The sequence below is a fragment of the Parasteatoda tepidariorum genome, chromosome 6 (genome assembly GCF_043381705.1).
Source record: "Parasteatoda tepidariorum isolate YZ-2023 chromosome 6, CAS_Ptep_4.0, whole genome shotgun sequence".
NCBI lineage: Eukaryota > Metazoa > Arthropoda > Arachnida > Araneae > Theridiidae > Parasteatoda > Parasteatoda tepidariorum.
Window position 1 is genome coordinate 87,350,010 of NC_092209.1, and position 18,544 is coordinate 87,368,553.

General features: G+C 28.8%; 1 protein-coding gene across 2 annotated transcripts in view; it reads left to right on the plus strand.

Annotated features, from left to right (window-relative positions):
- LOC107455026 (splicing regulator SDE2) overlaps window positions 1-17,906 on the plus strand; it is a 19,923-nt gene extending 2,017 nt beyond the window's left edge. The window contains exons 2-8 of one of the 2 annotated variants that reach the window (XM_016072421.3): window positions 422-533; window positions 609-720; window positions 4,853-5,022; window positions 6,026-6,104; window positions 9,731-9,838; window positions 11,797-11,935; window positions 17,707-17,906. In XM_016072421.3, coding sequence (XP_015927907.2) covers window positions 422-533; window positions 609-720; window positions 4,853-5,022; window positions 6,026-6,104; window positions 9,731-9,838; window positions 11,797-11,935; window positions 17,707-17,739 — 753 coding nt within the window. In that variant the 3' untranslated portion in view covers window positions 17,740-17,906. The remainder of the gene's footprint in view (window positions 1-421; window positions 534-608; window positions 721-4,852; window positions 5,023-6,025; window positions 6,105-9,730; window positions 9,839-11,796; window positions 11,936-17,706) is intronic. The other variant, XM_043052443.2, reaches the window with a different exon arrangement.
- The last annotated feature ends 638 nt before the right edge of the window (window positions 17,907-18,544 follow it).

An 18,544-nucleotide genomic window follows, 5' to 3' on the forward strand; every position in this document is an offset into this window, starting at 1 on the left:
AATATTTGGTAACTGCTTATAACTTGTTTTGTTTAAATACAACCATTCTTTTAGAGGTTTTAGATTGTTATACTGATATTTTCTATTGTACACGGAACATTAAATCTACCCGATTAAAGGATCCCAAAGTTTTTTCATTATAGTCTAATAGAATAAGATTTTAATATAGTGTTTTTAATTTATTCATTTTGTTCAGTTATCATTGCTATTTAATGTCATTTTGTAAATTCGAAAATTCTTTCTGCAAGAACTGTAACGTTCTGCGACAATGTTGCCGCGATTCTGCCACGGGGCTTGAACTTCACGAGGTTTACCATCCATAAGTGAGTCGCAATTGCTTATCGGAAGTGTCTTTTTTAATTAAAATGTAAATGCATTGTCTTTGTCACATTATTATTAACTTATTAAGCATTTTTTTTAGGGGTTTACTGATTTTTCTCTCTATTGCAATGGGAAGAAAGTTTCTGACGGACAATATTTATTGCCTCATTCTACCGTCCATGTATCACTTTCTCTTCCAGGTGGTAAAGGAGGTGAGATTATAATTATTATTTTGCCCTTTGTTGTAAAATTATCTATATGTTAAAGGCAATCTATTTAAATTAAAGGTTTTGGCTCTATGCTGCGTGCCATTGGTGCCCAAATTGAGAAAACAACTAACAGAGAGGCCTGCAGAGATTTAAGTGGTAGGAGACTGAGGGATATCAATGAGGAACAGAGGTAATTGATTTATTACTCATTCTATTTAAAAAAGAATTCACTTTAAAGAAAAGTCTGTTATATGATAGTCAAAGATTATTGCAGTTATTTAATTGAATATTACTTAATTTATTGTCTCTGGGTGCATACAAACTCCTTATACTCCTTGGAAATAAAAAAAATCTCCAAGGAGTGCTTGGAACTACTTAGATTTCCAAATTAGTCCTTAACTCATTAGATAATTGTGTTGCATAGATGAACTAACTACGTCCACTGATGAATTTGCTGTCCAAGCAGACAAACTAAATGATATGACTTAACTGTCAAAATCTAATAGTTTGAGAAAAACTTAAAAAGAAAAAAAAATTGAATTGCAAGAGTTAGAAGAAAAAAATAACAGCAAATAATTTTAATTTTGCATGCTACAAGCAAACTTAATTAATAATTTACTGTTATTTTTTTTTGTATAAAATGCCTTAGATTTTCTTACTTATTCAGATATATATAGATTGGTAGGTTTTTATGTTAATCTTTAACATCTGCACTTTAACAAGATTTATTGAAATATTTGAAGCAGAAAAATTTATTTATGTGTAAAAGTGATGACTTTATTTATTTTTCTTGAATTTTCTTTTTTGAAAAAAACTTTAAATATGAGATTAATACGTCAAACTGCCATAATGGTTGTACAAGTTTGCAGCTATGCATATATATATATATATTCTAAATGTTTAAATTGCGAAAACAATGAATAATTTAAATTTTTTATGTCTGCATCTTCCTTACCAAACCGAATAGCTCATTAATCAAGTTATGTATAATTTTGGAGGGGGTTCTGTCCCCCAAAACTACGCCACTGATTGGTAAGTGCCATTTCCAAAAATTGTCCAGACATTTTTTTAGCTTAATTAATTCTCTGGTACTTATTCTTTTTGAAAACTCGTAAAACACCTCTGCTATATAGTCTATATTAAAATTGAACTGTAATGATGCAGTTTTAGTAGGTTCCAAATATACTAATTTTACATACATTAGTCAGTGTTTTCACTACAGCGTGAGAACGCGAGAATCTCGCATATTTTTCTCTTTTCTCGCATTAAAAAATAATTACCGCGAGAAATTTGCGCATTTTATAAACCAATTTCAAAATTAGCGAATTTCTCGAATTTTGAAAGATATTTCTCATTGCGCCATTTAGAATAAAATCCGTTTCACTTTTCTTAATGGATCTCTCATTATTTTCAACATCTGCCCCATTATCTAGCTTCCCTATTTCCCAGTATTGTTTAGAACCTTTAAGAACAACAGAACACCATCCCTAAGAACCACGGAACCTCTTTCAGAAATCATTTCTCTGCAAAAACGAGCTTACCGTAGGTAAGGTTTCTTCATGTAAGACGTTCAAATTTTTTGCGCATTAATGTAAGATGGACAAATACTTTGTAAGGGCAATATCTTCTACTCCGAAACGGGCACATGAAAATAAAACAAATGTGGGTAGAAACGGTCAAAACGAAACAAATACGCATTTAAGCAACCTAATGAGAATAGCTGATGAAAAAGTAGATGTAGAACATTTTCCATATGATGATGCAGCAAAAATATTCAATGCTTTAAAAATTAGAAGATGTTAAAAATGCATTATAATTAAAGAAATTNTAGTATGAGATTGCCGCAGCTGATGATCTCTGGTTATTTCAGTTTCCGTTTTTAAAAGCGCTATATGTTGAGCCACCTCAGCTAGATTTGGCATGTGGCATTTTTAGCGGCAATCATTGGTCGATTCGCCGTCAAAGCAAACGTTGCCACCGGCGGAAAAGAAATACAGCCAAAATTTGGGAACCACGTAAGAGAATTATATATATTAGATCAGAAACACATCTTTAAAAGGCAGAATGCTTTGGTGTTTTCAAAACAAAGCAAACGTTGCCACCAGCGGAAAAGAAATACAGCCAAAATTTGGGAGCCACGTAAGAGAATTATATATAATAGATATGTGTATATTTACGACAGTAATTCTCACTCTTTATCAAAATAACAGAAAAATTTGATGCTTTTGAAAAATATTTAAAGGCAAGCTAAAAGACAATCTCTGTGTATAAATTTTCTTCAAATTAAAGTAAATTGAAAGAGAAGAGATTAATTGATAAACAACCTGAAATTTTTTTTTATGTTTTAAATTGAAAATTATGAGAAAATAATCATTTAAGGGTGCCTTTTTAAATGAAAGGTATTTATTAAAAAAAATAAGGGTAAAATTTAAAATCTCTAAAAAACTCATGAGTTTACCCCAAAGTTGTGAATATCTATGGGCTGATGCAAATTTTATCTATATAAGTAGACAATATAAGAAAAATCTTACTAAAATGAAGGAATGAAATGAAAAATTAAAGTTAAATAATTATCAATAACTAAATAAATCTAAAATGAAGTTTTCATCAAAACAGATGGTTAAAAAGACAACCTATTCATGAAAAAAATATAAAAAAGTAAAAAGGCAATATCTTAAGGGATCACAACTTATTTTTACAAATTAGGCAAGGAGGGTGCATTTATAGGGATTAAAGGGCTGGCAGAACGAGTATAATTAAACAAATTTACGGGTTGGATAAATTGCAAATTTGCGCATTTTTATTTAATATTTTCTTTTAGAGTTTTACCTGACAAAAACTAGTTTTTACCAGTAAAAACCATGGGAAAAATACTATTAACCCATGTTTATTTATTTACAGATATTGTTATTTACAACTGATAGCAATAAGTATTATTTCTGTATTATAGCTAAGATTAATAGTTAGTTAATATTAATTTATTAGAAAATATATATTTATATAGACGTATATCAGCAAGTAACAAGTCATTGGACAAGTGATATGATATAATTTATCTTCTAAATTGTAATTGTAAAACTAATTTTTCACGTTACTAGTTGAGGCAAATCTTCTCACTATTGAAAACTGATAAATGTTTTTGCTTTTCAACTTAAAGCAATTCTAATAGGCTAAATACACCGAAGATTTATTACTATTATTAGTGAATATAACCTTTTTCTCGTTTTCTTGATGGCACAGGAAAACTACTCAATAATTACCAAGGGGTAAGTAACAAAAATATATTTAAATCGTTAACATGATCAATACGGTACAATGGTAGGCATTACTACTACTACATTACAATGTAGATGTTTTTGCTTTTTTACAAAATCTTTTCTTGCAGTTACGGTTACAATCTAATGATAAACTCTGCCATCTATCGGTGGTTCAACAACAAGTATTTCTACAAATGTATTAGATTTTCAATATGAGCCAATTACCATTAATTACATATTGTGCTTATTTAGTTAATAGTTATAAATTACATTATTATATTATATCCTTGTATAACCAAACTTTATTTTATAATGAAGAAATGAAGATTTCTTACTAAGAGATAATAAAAGTGATATGCATGTTAAGTATTATAGTTCAGATTAGACTTAAAGTTTTAAAAAAAAGGGAGATAAGAATGTCATGAAACTTTTAAATTAAAATAATTTGTGTGCAAGAAACATTTTTTAGTTATACTTATTTAATTTCATACTTATTTGAATTCAGTGCTTTTAAAACTTAATAAATATGTAGATCGTGTATGTTAACCAGAGTAACGTAGAATACTTTTTTTCAGTTTATGTTTTCTAACTAATTTACTCTTTTATTAGATATTTGATTGACTTATATTCTCCTATCTTTAACAATCAACAGCACAATTTGAGCTTCAAAAACATAACTATGATTTTATTTATTCACTGATTAGCTTTTAATAATTAAATGATAATTTTAACTGTTTTTAGCAAGAATTTAATAAATTTTGCTATAATATTGTTTTTAAGTAACATTAAGTATTAATACATCTTATCAAATGTTGAATTAGTAAATGTAAAAAAAAATCTTATTGGAATAAAAAAAAATCCTATTTAAATTTAATTTTTTTTAAAAAAGTTATGCTTTTTTTCCAACTGTGCTTTTGATGTTGACTGTGCTGAAAATGTTGACTTTTTTGAAACCTTGCTTCTTAGCCAGTGATTTCTTTATATTAAAACTAAGCACTTTCTACCTTGTTCTCAGTTCAAGAATATCTTCATAAAATGAATCCAATTTTAATGTTTTCTTTTTAGATTAAAAAATTGGATTTCAAAAAAATCTGAAAGGGAAGCTGAAAAGGTTAGGAGAAGAAAAGAGAGACTTGAACGTCTTAAATCTCGACCAAAGCATAACTTTGTTGATTTTGGATATGAAAAAGAAATATCAGAACTTCCAGAACGCATTGATGATGCCCTAACAGCAGGTAACACCTATTTTTGTATATGCAGGCATGGTGCGTAGTGTTTTTAAAAAGTGCTTAAAGGTGCTATTTTTATTAGGCGTTTTTGAAAAAAAGTGTTTAATTTTCCCTTTTCCAAAATGAGATTTTTTTTCTTTACCATGTCGATTTTCTCAATGTACTATGCAAAAGTGTGCTTTTCACATTATTCTATTCAAGGGCTTTACAGTTCATTCAACTATAATCCATTTTGGCCTACCCTTGGTCTGTAGCGTATTAAAGCATCAATAATTTTACATGTTTGATGAAATGCCTGTGAGTCCGCATGTGCGTCTACTGAGCCGAGTTTGGTGAGATTATTGCACTCTCACGTGCAATTCTGCTGCATTTTGCAAGATGTTCTCAATTTCAGGCTTCATTTTCCACCCTCTGAAAGCAAAACGAAAAATCTGTCGATCTTTTTATGGAGTCTAATATAATCAAGAAAAGAGTTCTTTGTCAGAAACCAGTTGCAAAGTCTTTGAAAATTATTTTGTATTTTCTTAAAAATTAAACATGGATTAAGTAATAATTTGCATTAGCTTTGTTTTAATTAGCACAACCCTAGAAAAATATTTGCATACAGAAAAGCGATATTGCACCAGCAAATGACCAAATATAAGTACCACCAAATTGGCCTTGTGCTATGGTTGAACTATGGAGAGTTTGAATTTTAAAGAATTGAGAATTTTAAAGAATGCAATATTTTCCAGAGTATACGTCATCATATCTTGACAAAATTCCAATGATTTTTTTTCCCTCTCATTTTAAATTTATATGTTTAAAACACTCAGGCACCCAGACACTCAGTTCAGACACTCAGACTAATTCAGACACTCAGTTAAATGGTATTAGGAACAATCTCTGTGGCGGAATCGCAGCAACAGGGCGACATTGTCACAGAATGTTACAGAGTTCTTGCAGAATGATTTTTCTTTTGAAAAGTGAAAATAATTCTTCAGTAAATAATTAAATAAATTTGTTTTAGGTATGGAAAAAATTAAGAAGCGTCCATCTGAAATTACTGAGCCTTCTACTTCGGGCCAGAGTAAAAAGAAACGACTGTGGTATGTATTTTTTTTATTTTTACTTTTTTTTAGTATGCAATAGTTTTTAATATTTTTTCTGAGCTATAAAATCATCAAAACAGTTAAAATAAATTACAAAAATATCTAAAGTACATAATGCATATAGTTCCCTCTCTTAAACTACAATAGTATGTCGAGGTTGCCATAATGCAACACTGGTTATTTAAATTCAATCTTTTGAGCTTCTAAATTTCAATAAAAAATTGAAGAAAGATTATACATACAGTTCCTGGCTAAATTATTCGACACATTATAAGATTCCATGTAAAATCTTAAATATCAGGTGATACTATACGGCTTTATTGTTTCTACACGGCTGAAACCGGTTTGTACTTCTTTACGTTCGTGTATCAATTGATTAAATTAGACGATATATAATATAAATTTGACCATATTGGATAAATTAGATGATAGATTATCTAAATATAGAATATTAATTATATCAAGCATTATATTAGTATATTATAATAATTAGACCAAATTATTAGGCGCACTGTAGGTTTTTAATAATGACATGTTTTGCTCAAGCTTATATGCAATACTTTAATAATGAAATATACATGTAATGAGTTTTTATAGTGAAGATGTTATATATACTTTTTATTTGTATTTAGTTTTAGCATATTGCATTACAATGTTAACCAACTGATACACGAATGTAAAGCAATGTAAACCGGGTTCATTTGAGTAAAAACAATAAAGCTGTATAGTATTACCTGATAATTTTAATTTTACATCGAATCTTATAGTGCGTCTAATAATATGCCCAAGGACTGTAGGCACCACAGTTAGATGCAGATTTTTTTTTCTCTTTCAGAAATATATCTCCCCCAGATAGACTCACTGTGATTTTGTTACAGAATTCTTGCAGGAAGACTTTTCATTCTCAAAGAGTTTTTCAAAACAAAGACTTTTTATTCTCTTTTAGCCCAAGTTCTGCAGAAGCCAAAAAAAAAAAAAAAAAAATTGATAGAATTTTTCAAATTATGTTTTTTTTCTGCTGAATCGTTTTCAAAAGTTTGCTTTTTTTTTAAGTATTGGAGAGGGAGGAAGCACACGTGATCCTCCGTAAATTTCTACCTTGATATATTGAAAAAGAAGTTTTCTTCTAAACAATTGTAAGAAGAAAGAAAGATTATGAAAAGCAGGGTATCTGCACACCTGGAAAGTCTGGAATTTTGGTATTGAACAAAATTTGTCTGGAAATGTCATGATTTTAACTATTTTCTTTAAAAAAATCAGGGAAAGTCATAGATATAGGTCTCCGAAAAATCAATTTTTAAAATGGAATTTACTTCCCCACGGGAGGAGGGGTAAATTCCATTTCAGTAACCCCTTTTCCAATTCGCGTGATTTCGCAGTCTATCTTTTTTTCGGTTGTTACTGGTACAGATTTCGCAATTTTTTTAATGTGATGATGAATAACAAAATGCAAAAAAGGAAATAATTAGTGTGTTACATTTCTACAAAATGTAATAATATCGCCCATAATGTTAGAATAAATACATATTCAATTAAGAAAAATTATTTTATTTGATATGATTTTTTTAATTTATTTATTATTATATTTTTAAGTTATTCTGTTAATTTAAATTAGTGACATGTATATTTGTTATTTTTAAGTATCTTACTGTAAGATATTAGTATTAGAGAGGTATATCGCAGAATGCCCGAAAAAATTCTTTTACACGGGTTGCAATATATACTTCAAATTCTCGATAATGTTAAGTAATCTATTTTTTAGTATTCTTTTGACCATAGATTATGCCCAAGGCCTCCTAGATTTAGTGAAGGAGGTCTTAAAGAATTCAAGATGTTTATTGAGCAGTTACATTCAAAAGTGATTTGAATAGTTCTCTCGAAACTTTTCTTATTGATTGACTCGTTATGAACGGGAAAATGTTAGTTTGAAAAGAGCAAAAATGTCCTCACCTGTTTTTGGCATGATTTTCTAAGAATTAAATAAAATGTTGGTCTCTATGTTGGAATGAATGATTCAGTGTGAATGTTCTCTTGGAGTGGTCATTACAATAGAAAGAATGCACTAATGGGTGATTGTATTAAAGAACTAAGACTGTATGTGTGTATACATATATATACACCCCGTGGCAGAATCACAGTGACATTGTCGCAAAACGTTACAAAGTTCTTCCAGAAAGATTTTTCTTTGGAGAAGTAAAAAAAATGTATGTTTTCTTTTATAATTTGACAGAATAAATAATATAATTTTTCTTTTATATATTGACAGAAGAGTTTATACGTAATATTTGAATCATACATTCAGATAATCACGAATTTGACGCACTCAATTTACGCCGATAGTATTGTAAATTGATGTATTGTTGCAACTGAATTTTCAGCAGTTATTGATATTGATTTTCATGTGGTTTTTAAATACCTCAATATATTTCAAGCAATATTTCGCCGTCTATTTTTTTACGGCAACGTATTTTATGATTTTTAATTACAGTCGAACTCTTTTATAACGAGCTCGGATTTAACGAGAATGAGGGAAACGAGAATATTTGGTTGGATCAATGTTAAGTCTATGGAACAGAAGTCGCTTTTAACGAGCAAGCCCTGGTTTTAGCGAGCAATATTTTTCTGTCTTGCATTCTTTTTTCTCAACTTTCTAGTCTTTCTCTCTCATCTTTTATTTAAAATGATAAGAAATGCGCTCGAAATAAAAAAAAAATAAAAAAAACGCGAACTGAAACTTAATTGAAAGAGACNAAAAAAAAACCGCGAACTGAAACTTCAAAGTAAGCTAACAAACTACTATTTTAAATATGTAGATTAATGAAAAAAATTAATGTTTTGGTAAGAATCTTTTCTTTATTTTTCTTTCCGTTTATTGTTTCCTTCGTTTAAGACTGTAGCGCAACTAGAAATTTTTTGTTGGTTGGGGGGGGGGGTTAATTGTCATTAAATTAAGAAAAGTATTTAATTAAATTAATTAATAAAATTAAAGTAAGTAAGTGTTATTTAAATTTTAAGTAAACTCAATCATTTGACTTCCCAAGCCCCCCCCCCCTTTTCTGGTTGCAAGCCTGCCTTTTTTATTACGAGCACTCGGACTTAACGAGTACAATGTTACGGTCCCTTTGTGCTCGTTATGAACGAGTTCGACTGTATTCTGTTATTGTGATGATTATTTACAAAATGCGAAAGAGGAAATAATTAGTGTGTTTCCCCCCTCCTCCTCAAAAAAATGTGAGAATATCACCCATAATATTAGAATAAATATTACATGTTAAATTTAAAAAAAATTATAATAGCTTTTGTTATTTTAAATTGGTAACATATATGTTTGCTATTATTAAAGGAATCTATAGCAGAAAAATATTAGTACTAGTGAGTTTTGTCGCAGATAGCTGGAAAAATTTTTGCCACAGGTGATATATATGCATGTGGGTAAATATCTGTATGTGTCTAGGTAAATATGTGCCTGTAGTGTATATCTTAAAAAGAATTATTTTTAATTTTGTTGGGGATAGTGTATTATTTTGAATACACAATGCCTTTTAGGAAAATACTTTGCATTTTTTGATTAGAATTCAAGTTTTGGAATTTCTGAAATTTATTTATTGTATTTCCTCTCCTAGGCTGGATGAAGATATTTCTGACTCAAGTGGAAGTGACTCTGATTCAAGTTCATATAAATCCAATGAAGAGTGTGATGAACACAAAAATAATGCAGATGAATTATCAAGGTTTATTTATTTTTTTATTTGAGTAATTTAAATATTTTATGAAAAGCGAAGATAGGTGCGCTATCTGCTATCATAAAAGTTTTAAATTATTATTGAATTTGAACTTGATTACATTTTCAATTTGTTATACTCCGTGTCTCAAAATGGTTGTAAATATAATGTACAATAAGCAACACTATATTGAATAGGTCAGATTTTTTAGCAAATTAACTGATATATGTTAATTTAATACCGACAATACTTTTAATTAGGAATCTGGATCGATATTACCCGATTTTTTCTACTTATTTTATTACCCAATAGTTTAGTCACTACTTTGAAACCATACTTAATCTTATTTTTGCTTCATGTATTCTTTAAAGCTCGTTTATCCAAAGATACTTAGTACATCTCTTTTCTGATTTTTCTATTCTCGAAAGTAAGGATGCTTTTATGTAACGATGTTTGAGAAATAGGTTTAAATAATATTTTAAGCATTTTAATATTCTAGTGAGTGTTAAACTAAATTTAAAACAGTTCCAATATGCAATGCATTTCAAAATACATCCCATAACTATCACTATTTTTACATACAATTTAATAAAAAAATATTTGAAGTCAAAATTAGGTAGTTTACTAAAATTTATAAAACAAATAACTTAGTTAACTTTTATTGTCTTTAGTTTATAGTAATTTAATAATTTTTATAGTAATTTAGTTTAAATAAAACAACATATTTCCTGTTATTTGGAAGCTTTTTTCGGTTGCCAGTTTTTAATATTTAATCAACATCAAGAGTAAAAATTAAGGAAATTTAATCTTTGATCCAGATACGTCTTTTATTATTTTTAAGGAAATTTACGTAAAAAATTATAGAGTTTATAAATTACAGAGTTTGTGAAATGTCTCAATTATGATGAATTATGCTATTTTGTAACAGAAACACGGACCAAAACATTAAAATTGAAAATTAGAAATCCAAAGCAGCATACCATTCCTTTACATTGATTGCTAATCTTAAGGACCACTGGTAATTATTTTATGGTGGTCCGAGTTACATTGTAGTAGTCTTGGGCTGACTGACCACCTTTAGTTGTGAGCCTTGACATCAAATAATGTTGCCAATATTTTAAAATGCAATTTCTTTTTAAAATAATATAAACTTCTTATTAAAATACTTCATCTTAAAATTTTTACCTTCTAAATATAATTGTTACTTAATAATATAGAATTGAATTCTAGAATTATTAATAAAAAAAAAGTTACTAAAGTTATATATAACTGTTTGGTCTCTCTCAAATATATTGATATCTAACGAGTGCCATTTACGATATTTATATTTTTTTAATTCAAGTTCATGATTTGTTATGGGTGTAATAATGTTGATATGTTACATCCATAATACAAAATGTTATGTCTGTAACACCAGTTTTTTTTAAGAAAATGCATGCTTGGAAAAAAATAGTACTTGGTATTTAACTTGTTACTAACAATGATTAAAGGTTTCAAGAAGATTTTAAAAATTATTGCCTAATTTTGTCAAAATATTAACTTTTGCTTAATTTTTTTTAATGGTTTGCCGATTGAAACTCTAAAATTATCAAAAAAAAATTTAATTTCAATGAATTACTTTTTTTGCATGTAATTGTAGTATAATGTTAACAAAAGTAAACAAAGTAGATTAATTTCCCTCGACCTATTTAATAGACCAATTATAGTTATTATTACTTCCCTTATTCATTCAACAAAACATTTTACGGATTTATTTTGCAAGATTTTCCCTAACTTTTATTGAGTTTGGTTTTGTGTTACTCATTCTCTGATTAAGGTAGTTGAATAAAACTGATTTGCTCTTTTTAAAATCCTGTGCCTTTTTATCCTGTTCGCAACCCTTATATATAGTAATAATTTAAGAAGAAAATAACTAAAATTTAATCTATCAGTAGTAATTAAAAGAGTGTAATTTTATCCATTCCCAGGAATATCTGCAACAGTGAGTCAAATGAAGCAAGTGAGAATTTTTCTGATATTGAGTCCCAACAGAAGATAAACACTGTTCAACTTGATTCAAATGGATCTCAGCTAGAGTTGAAAGACAACACTTTAAAATCTGATGAAGTAGGATGTTTTTTTGTTCTTTCTTTTCAAAAAAAGTCCCATGTTAAAAAAATGCTAGTTTTAAAGCTCAGCTGGATAGCAAAAGAGAAAATCTAAACTAAATTCTTTGTATTTCACTGAGACTACACATTCTAAGCAAATTTACATTTTTCAGTTGTTTTACTTATGACCCTCCTAGGGAAAAACTTTTGTATCAACCTTAACCCTGTGGCCGAATCGTGGCGAATGTTATTGAGTTCTCGCAAAAAGATTTTTCCTTTGGGAAGTAAAAAAATTTGGTTTTCTTTTCTGCAAAAATATTAGAAAGATATTTTTCTTCTTCTGCAGAATTATATTCAAAGGATGCCTTTCAGAGGGGAAAGAAATGCTCGTGATTTTTCCATTCTCATTTGAGAAATAATAAATGTAATTACTCTTAAACAAGCCCTATTTGCACCTATATCATCGTTGATCCATACGGTGTTCAGTCGTTCTTTCGAGAGTTATTGCCACAAATTTCCACATTTAAGAAAAACTCAATGTTTTTTTAAAAAATTTTAATGCATGCAAAACTGATCATCGCTTATTTGGTAATTTACTTTTTTAATGCGATGATTTCAACATTTTTTAGGCAGTTAATGCTAGGTCTACCAATTTCCACGGGTTTTTTAAAATTCCGCTTATTTCTCAGTCTATATTATTTCTGCGTGTAATTGAGCATTTAAATAATCACTTTCTGATACAAATCACAATTTACGCCAATAATATTGTAAATCCATAGTGTATTTAAGACAGTTATTGATATTGTTTTCACTTTGTTTTTAAAATCCGATATTTATTACAACAACCGAATCTCGAAACGAAACATGCGCTTGAGTGACCCCTTTTTCAAAGTTCCGATTCGATTCGCTCGATTTCGTCGTCGATCTTTCTTCTTTTTTTTCTCCCGATAGTTATTGCAACGAATTTGACAACTTTTTATAAGTTTTTTTTTAATGTGATGATGATTTACAAAAGGCAAAAAAGGGAATAATCAGTGCGTTTTCCCCTTTCAAAGATGTACAATTTATTTTATCCTTTTTTTAATTATCAACACAACATTTTTGTCACTTTTAATTAGAACAATTTTTATTCAAAGTATCTTGCAGCCCGAAAAAATTCTGCCTCAGTGAACCTTAGAATCAGGGTCCATAAGTGTCCAGACTTGCCTCAATTAAAATAATAACACTATTTTTTATACAATACGATAAATTTGTAATAAATCAATATTTGACCTAGACTTAAACTCACTAGTTTTCACTTTGAAGTAAATAAAAGTTTCGATTACTGTTATAATGTAAACTGATTCTAAGTTAATCTTCGCAAAGAAACATGAGGACCATTATTGGGGAGCATTATTCACATTTCTGCAAAAAAAAAATCTTTTTGTTGTTGATAAAATCATCTAGTTATGTGTTAATCATATTTTTAATTATTCTGATAAATAATTTGGTATTTGTTCCACCACCACCCACCTACCACGAATTCTTCTTAGGACTCAAAAACTGCCAATGGATTCTAAAAATCCCCATGTCTCAGATGCATATAATTAAACGGATCTAATTTTACTGATCAGTTTTTAATTTTAGAAAAATTGGACTTCATATATTTTTTGAGAATGTAAAAACATCTGTTTGCGTTTGTGATTTGTTTATGCATTTCTGAGGTTAGATCATTGTTGCTTTTAACTTTTCTCCTAAATAAGTAAAACTAACCACTTTATCAAACTTAGTCTCCAGATGACTGATTTGAAAAACAGGGCATATGTTTGGTATTTTTTTCTACTTAAGACAAATTAATTGCTGTATGTTATTATATCTTAAAGGCCTATTTAAGAGCTAAAGTAGAGTGAGCCACTACAATATCATCTGAACAACTAAGTATCTGCACGGACTTAAAGATGTTTCCCTCTAGTATTCATTTAGTCTCTATTAACCTTTCCTAGAGGTATATTAAGCATGAGACAGGACATTTTATCTCCTTTAATATGTAAACTTTCTTTTAATATGTAAAGAAACTTCTTAATAAATTGCTTTAACTTATTAAATTTTTAAGATATTCAGATCAGACTTTTATTTATTAGTTGCCAAATACGATTCACTACGAAATTAAGACAAATTTTTTTAAAAATTTTTTCTGCTCATGCACACTATAAATGAACTATTTTAATTGCTCATATCTTGAACAGTTTTTAACAAATTTTTCTCAATTTTTAAAGCAACAATTTTGTAATCAATTTTAAATTGTTCCGAATGTTTTGTTTAATTTTAATGAATAACTATAGTTATAACAAGAAAAAAAAATTGAGACAAATTTTTTTTTTTTAATTTCTTTATAAAACTGTCCATATCTCCATAAATATTTAAGTTAGGTTTACGAAAGTTAGTGCAATTATTTCATATAAAGTTTGTGCAAATATTACAACTAAAATAGCAGTTATAAGTTATAAATTTATTACTACATTTTTTTGGCATACGGTGTTCAAAAAAAATTTTTTTTGGGGGGTGGGAATTTATTGTTAGTGCCTCAAACCTCACAAAGCTTTAAAATTTATTGATATGTATGAGAGATTGCACTATCTAAACACTTTTAAATTTATAAACTGATCCTTTGAACATTTTTTGAGAAATATTACAAAATGTGTTAGTATTGAAGTGTTTCCAATATTTTGTCCCCTGTGGCAGAATTTTTTTAGGCTTTCTGCGGCAAACCAGCTCTAATATCTTTCTGCAAGATACTATTAATAATAATTAATATACATGTTATTACTTACATTTTTAAATTTAAAGTAACAGAAACATTGTATTCACAAAAAAGTCTATATGGATATAATAAAATTGTTTTTTTTTTTTTAAATGATTATGTAATATTTTTTTATTTTAATGTCATGGGCGATGTTCTCCTATTTTGTAAGAGGAAAACGCACTAATTATTTCCTTTTTTGCATTTCGTAAATCATCATCACATAAGAAAAATAATTAAAAATCATACAATCTGTGAATGAAAGGAAAAGAAATTTTTTTTCCCCAAATAAGAATTTAAAAAATCACGAGCATTTCTTCCCCTCTGTTGCGTGAAAAAGCATGGGTGCCACTCTTCAGAGATCAGTCTTGAGAGAAAAATGGTACGTTTACCTATTAATATCTCTTTTCCATTTGTTTTTAATCATTAATTAAATGAAAAGTTTCACCTATTAATATCTCTTTTCCATTTGTTTTTAATATTAAAATTTCTGTTTTTTTCTTAAAAATGTAAAAAAATCTTCTGTTAAATAAAAATGAGAATGACATTTTAATGTAAACATTGCTAATTTTCATAATTATTGCTGAATGATCAAATAATGGTGTAGTTCATTAATGAAAGAATGAGATTGAACTTCAACACCTGCTTGCTTAAACAAAATTTGTACTGTTGTATCTAAATTTTTTTGTTTTTATTTATCCCCAACGTTTTTAAATGCTGGCCAAAGTTAAATTATGATTATTTTCTTTTTTTTTAAATTATAGAGATAGGACAAAAAATAAGTAATAAAGAGAAAAATATGTATATCTTCATGAAAAAATTAGTTGTTTATTATTCAGTGATTGTTGTAAAAAGATGCACAAAGTTAGCTGTTATTTTTATCTTGTTTGCTGTAGAAATAAATTAATAAAATAAAGAAGAAGAAAAACTTCAATAATTGATTTGATCCTTAGTATAGAAAGGTGCATTTTGGAGTTAATAAATTTATGAAAATTCTAGTAAACTCTAAATTGTGTTAATTGATCCAAAAAATAAGTTTAGTCTTGAAATATTTTTAGAGTGGCACTCATAGAAAAAGGCATGTATTGAATATAATTATGGAGGAAAAAATCTTGCAAACATTTCTGCAGAAAAGAAATTTTTTGCTTCAGCATTCTTTATTTTTCATTCTTCTCAACTAAGAATAAAAAGTTTTTGAACATTTCTTTCATCTCCGATGCACGAAAAAGGCATCTTTTAAATATAATTTTAGAGGGAAAAAAGTTTTGAATATTTTTTGCAGAACAGAAAACCAAAATTTTTTAATTTTCTGAAGGGAAATTCTTTCTGCCAGAACTCATAACGTTCTGCAACAATGTCGTCACGATTCTGCCACTGGGATTTTATCCAACCCCTGTGTATCACCAATACCAAAAATATCAGACATATTGTGTTTTTATCTCCAACAAGAACTTAACTAGGATTCTTAGTCTTGAAAGTAGTGAACCAGACTCTTAAAGTGTGAGCTGTGCTGGCTGTATCAATCAGGAATTGAGGTCTTTCCTTTGGTGAATTTCAGCATCCTTTCTTGCCATAGGCACTTAACCTTACTGAAATAGTAGAGTGCCTTCTAACAATACTGGAATACTAGAATCTGTAGCGTATCTACCACTACAAAAATACAATTCCAATTCACTATTATATAAGGCATGTTAACTCGATTCTATAGTGGGGTACCTTTTCATAGATGAAGGTTGACATTGTGACTACTCTCCCGACATTGGTGACCCGGACGTGATGTGAACACTCCTACCTTGGCAGTAACGCCCACTTCGATCTGAACATGCCTACTTTGATGGATGGTCCACATTGAACATTTGACTTGCTACTTGTGACATTATCCACCTCCTCACGCTGTTGCTTCTCAGTCTCGATCACACACATCGTATACACTCTACTGCTAAAGGCAACAAAGTAGCGACCACGACCGTGAACTTAATACAGCTCTCATGATCAGCAAAAGTTCGGTGGTCTTAATACAGCTCTCCCGGCTTTGCACAAAAACAGCAATGATTCAACTAGTGGTATCCATTCATCGAATTCTATCACAGATATAATTCTGGTAGGGGAGTACTGTAGTGTATCTACCACTACAAAAATACGATTCCAATTCACAAGTATATAAGACATGTTAACTCTATTCTATGTCAGGATACCTTTTCATAGATGAAGGTTGACATTGTCGATATCTACTCTCCCCACAAATCCTTTTAGCAATCATTATTCATTCATTTTAATTAGTTGGGAAAATACTCATTAAATTTGGATTTTATTTTATTTACTAATTTTGATTGTATAATTTAGATACACTATAAAACTTAGTCATTTTGGAATGTTTATAATATCTTTTTATTTTATTTAATAATTATAAAACTTAATCATTCTTCTAACATACAATAGGTCCATTTTAGCAACCATTCACTAATTACTCACCATTCAACTTATAACCTTATTTCAATCTTTTGGTTCAATTTTCTGTTTTCTAAATAGGCTGATTACTAATTTCAAATGTCGTTAAAGATAAACTTGTTAAAATTTTCGAGTTGTAAATTTTTTTTTCTATTACATCAAACTGCAGTGAAAACATTGTTTTTCCTTTCTTATGCATGTAATTTATTGCAAAATCGAGAGTACTTTTAAATGTCCATTTCATTTAAGTAATGGTTTTATTTTTTAGCTTTCAATCTTTTCATCTCTGATTCCAGATGGATGCGTAATGTTTATTTATCCTATAGGACCGACATTGGTTGAAAAGGGGGCCGTACAATATCGGGTGAATCTGAAAATTCTATATAAAATAAAGGCCCTTTGAACCTTTACTGAGTCAAGATTCATGAATGTTTGCCCAATGAGGGCCCAAGTTATTTTGCTGCTAAGGATATTGTTTGCTTATTGTTGGTTTTTTTTAGTGACTGAGAGTTGTAACTTTATTCGGCTGGTATCTTATAATAATGAATGACTTTTTTTTTTAGGATCTAAATGATGATCAGAATGTAAAGGAGTAGGAGGAAAGGCTGTTCTGATGTTGAAAGATGGTGGAAATCTCTACGACAGAGTTGCAAGATTTGAATATTCCAAGAATGTGCTTGTTAGAGCATATGAAGAGTTGAATATATCCTGTAACTTAAATATTTTTTTAAGGAAAAAATAAACAATGTTTATTTGCATGCAATTTAATTTTGAATTGAAACTGAAATAATTTGTGTGAGGTTACATCAAAAAGTTAGAGGAATTTGTTTTGCTTTGCTTTAAATTACTGAAAATGTATCAATTTTATTTTTCTCACTAGCTTTTGAGTTAGAGATAAATGAGTTGTATGAGGTGATGTAAAATTTCTCTAACGAGAATGTATCATTTGTCCCAATTCTTGCAAACCGTTGCATAATTTATTTTAACCAACTTTTGAATGGCCGTGATTTAGCCATTTCAAAATATTTTCTGGAGAACACCATACACTAAAAGAGTACTACACTTCTTTGAAAGGAGCTGTGTATTATTTGTTAAATACAAATAATTTCCTTATTGTATTTATGTCTTCACAGGGTATCTGCACACCTGGAAAGTCATGAATATCGGTATTGAACAAAATTTGTCATGAAATGTCATGATTTTAACCATTTTTTTAAAAAAAATCATGAAAAGTCATGGATTTAAGTCGCCGAATTTTTTTCTTCTTTCCAATTTCATGGTGTTCTGAATATCTGAATTTGTAACAAAATACCCACTCAGAGTCGTATTTTATTAAAATATAAGAAGTTTTTATCATCATCTTTGAAAATTATGGTATTCTTTCTAAAAATGAAAAAAAAA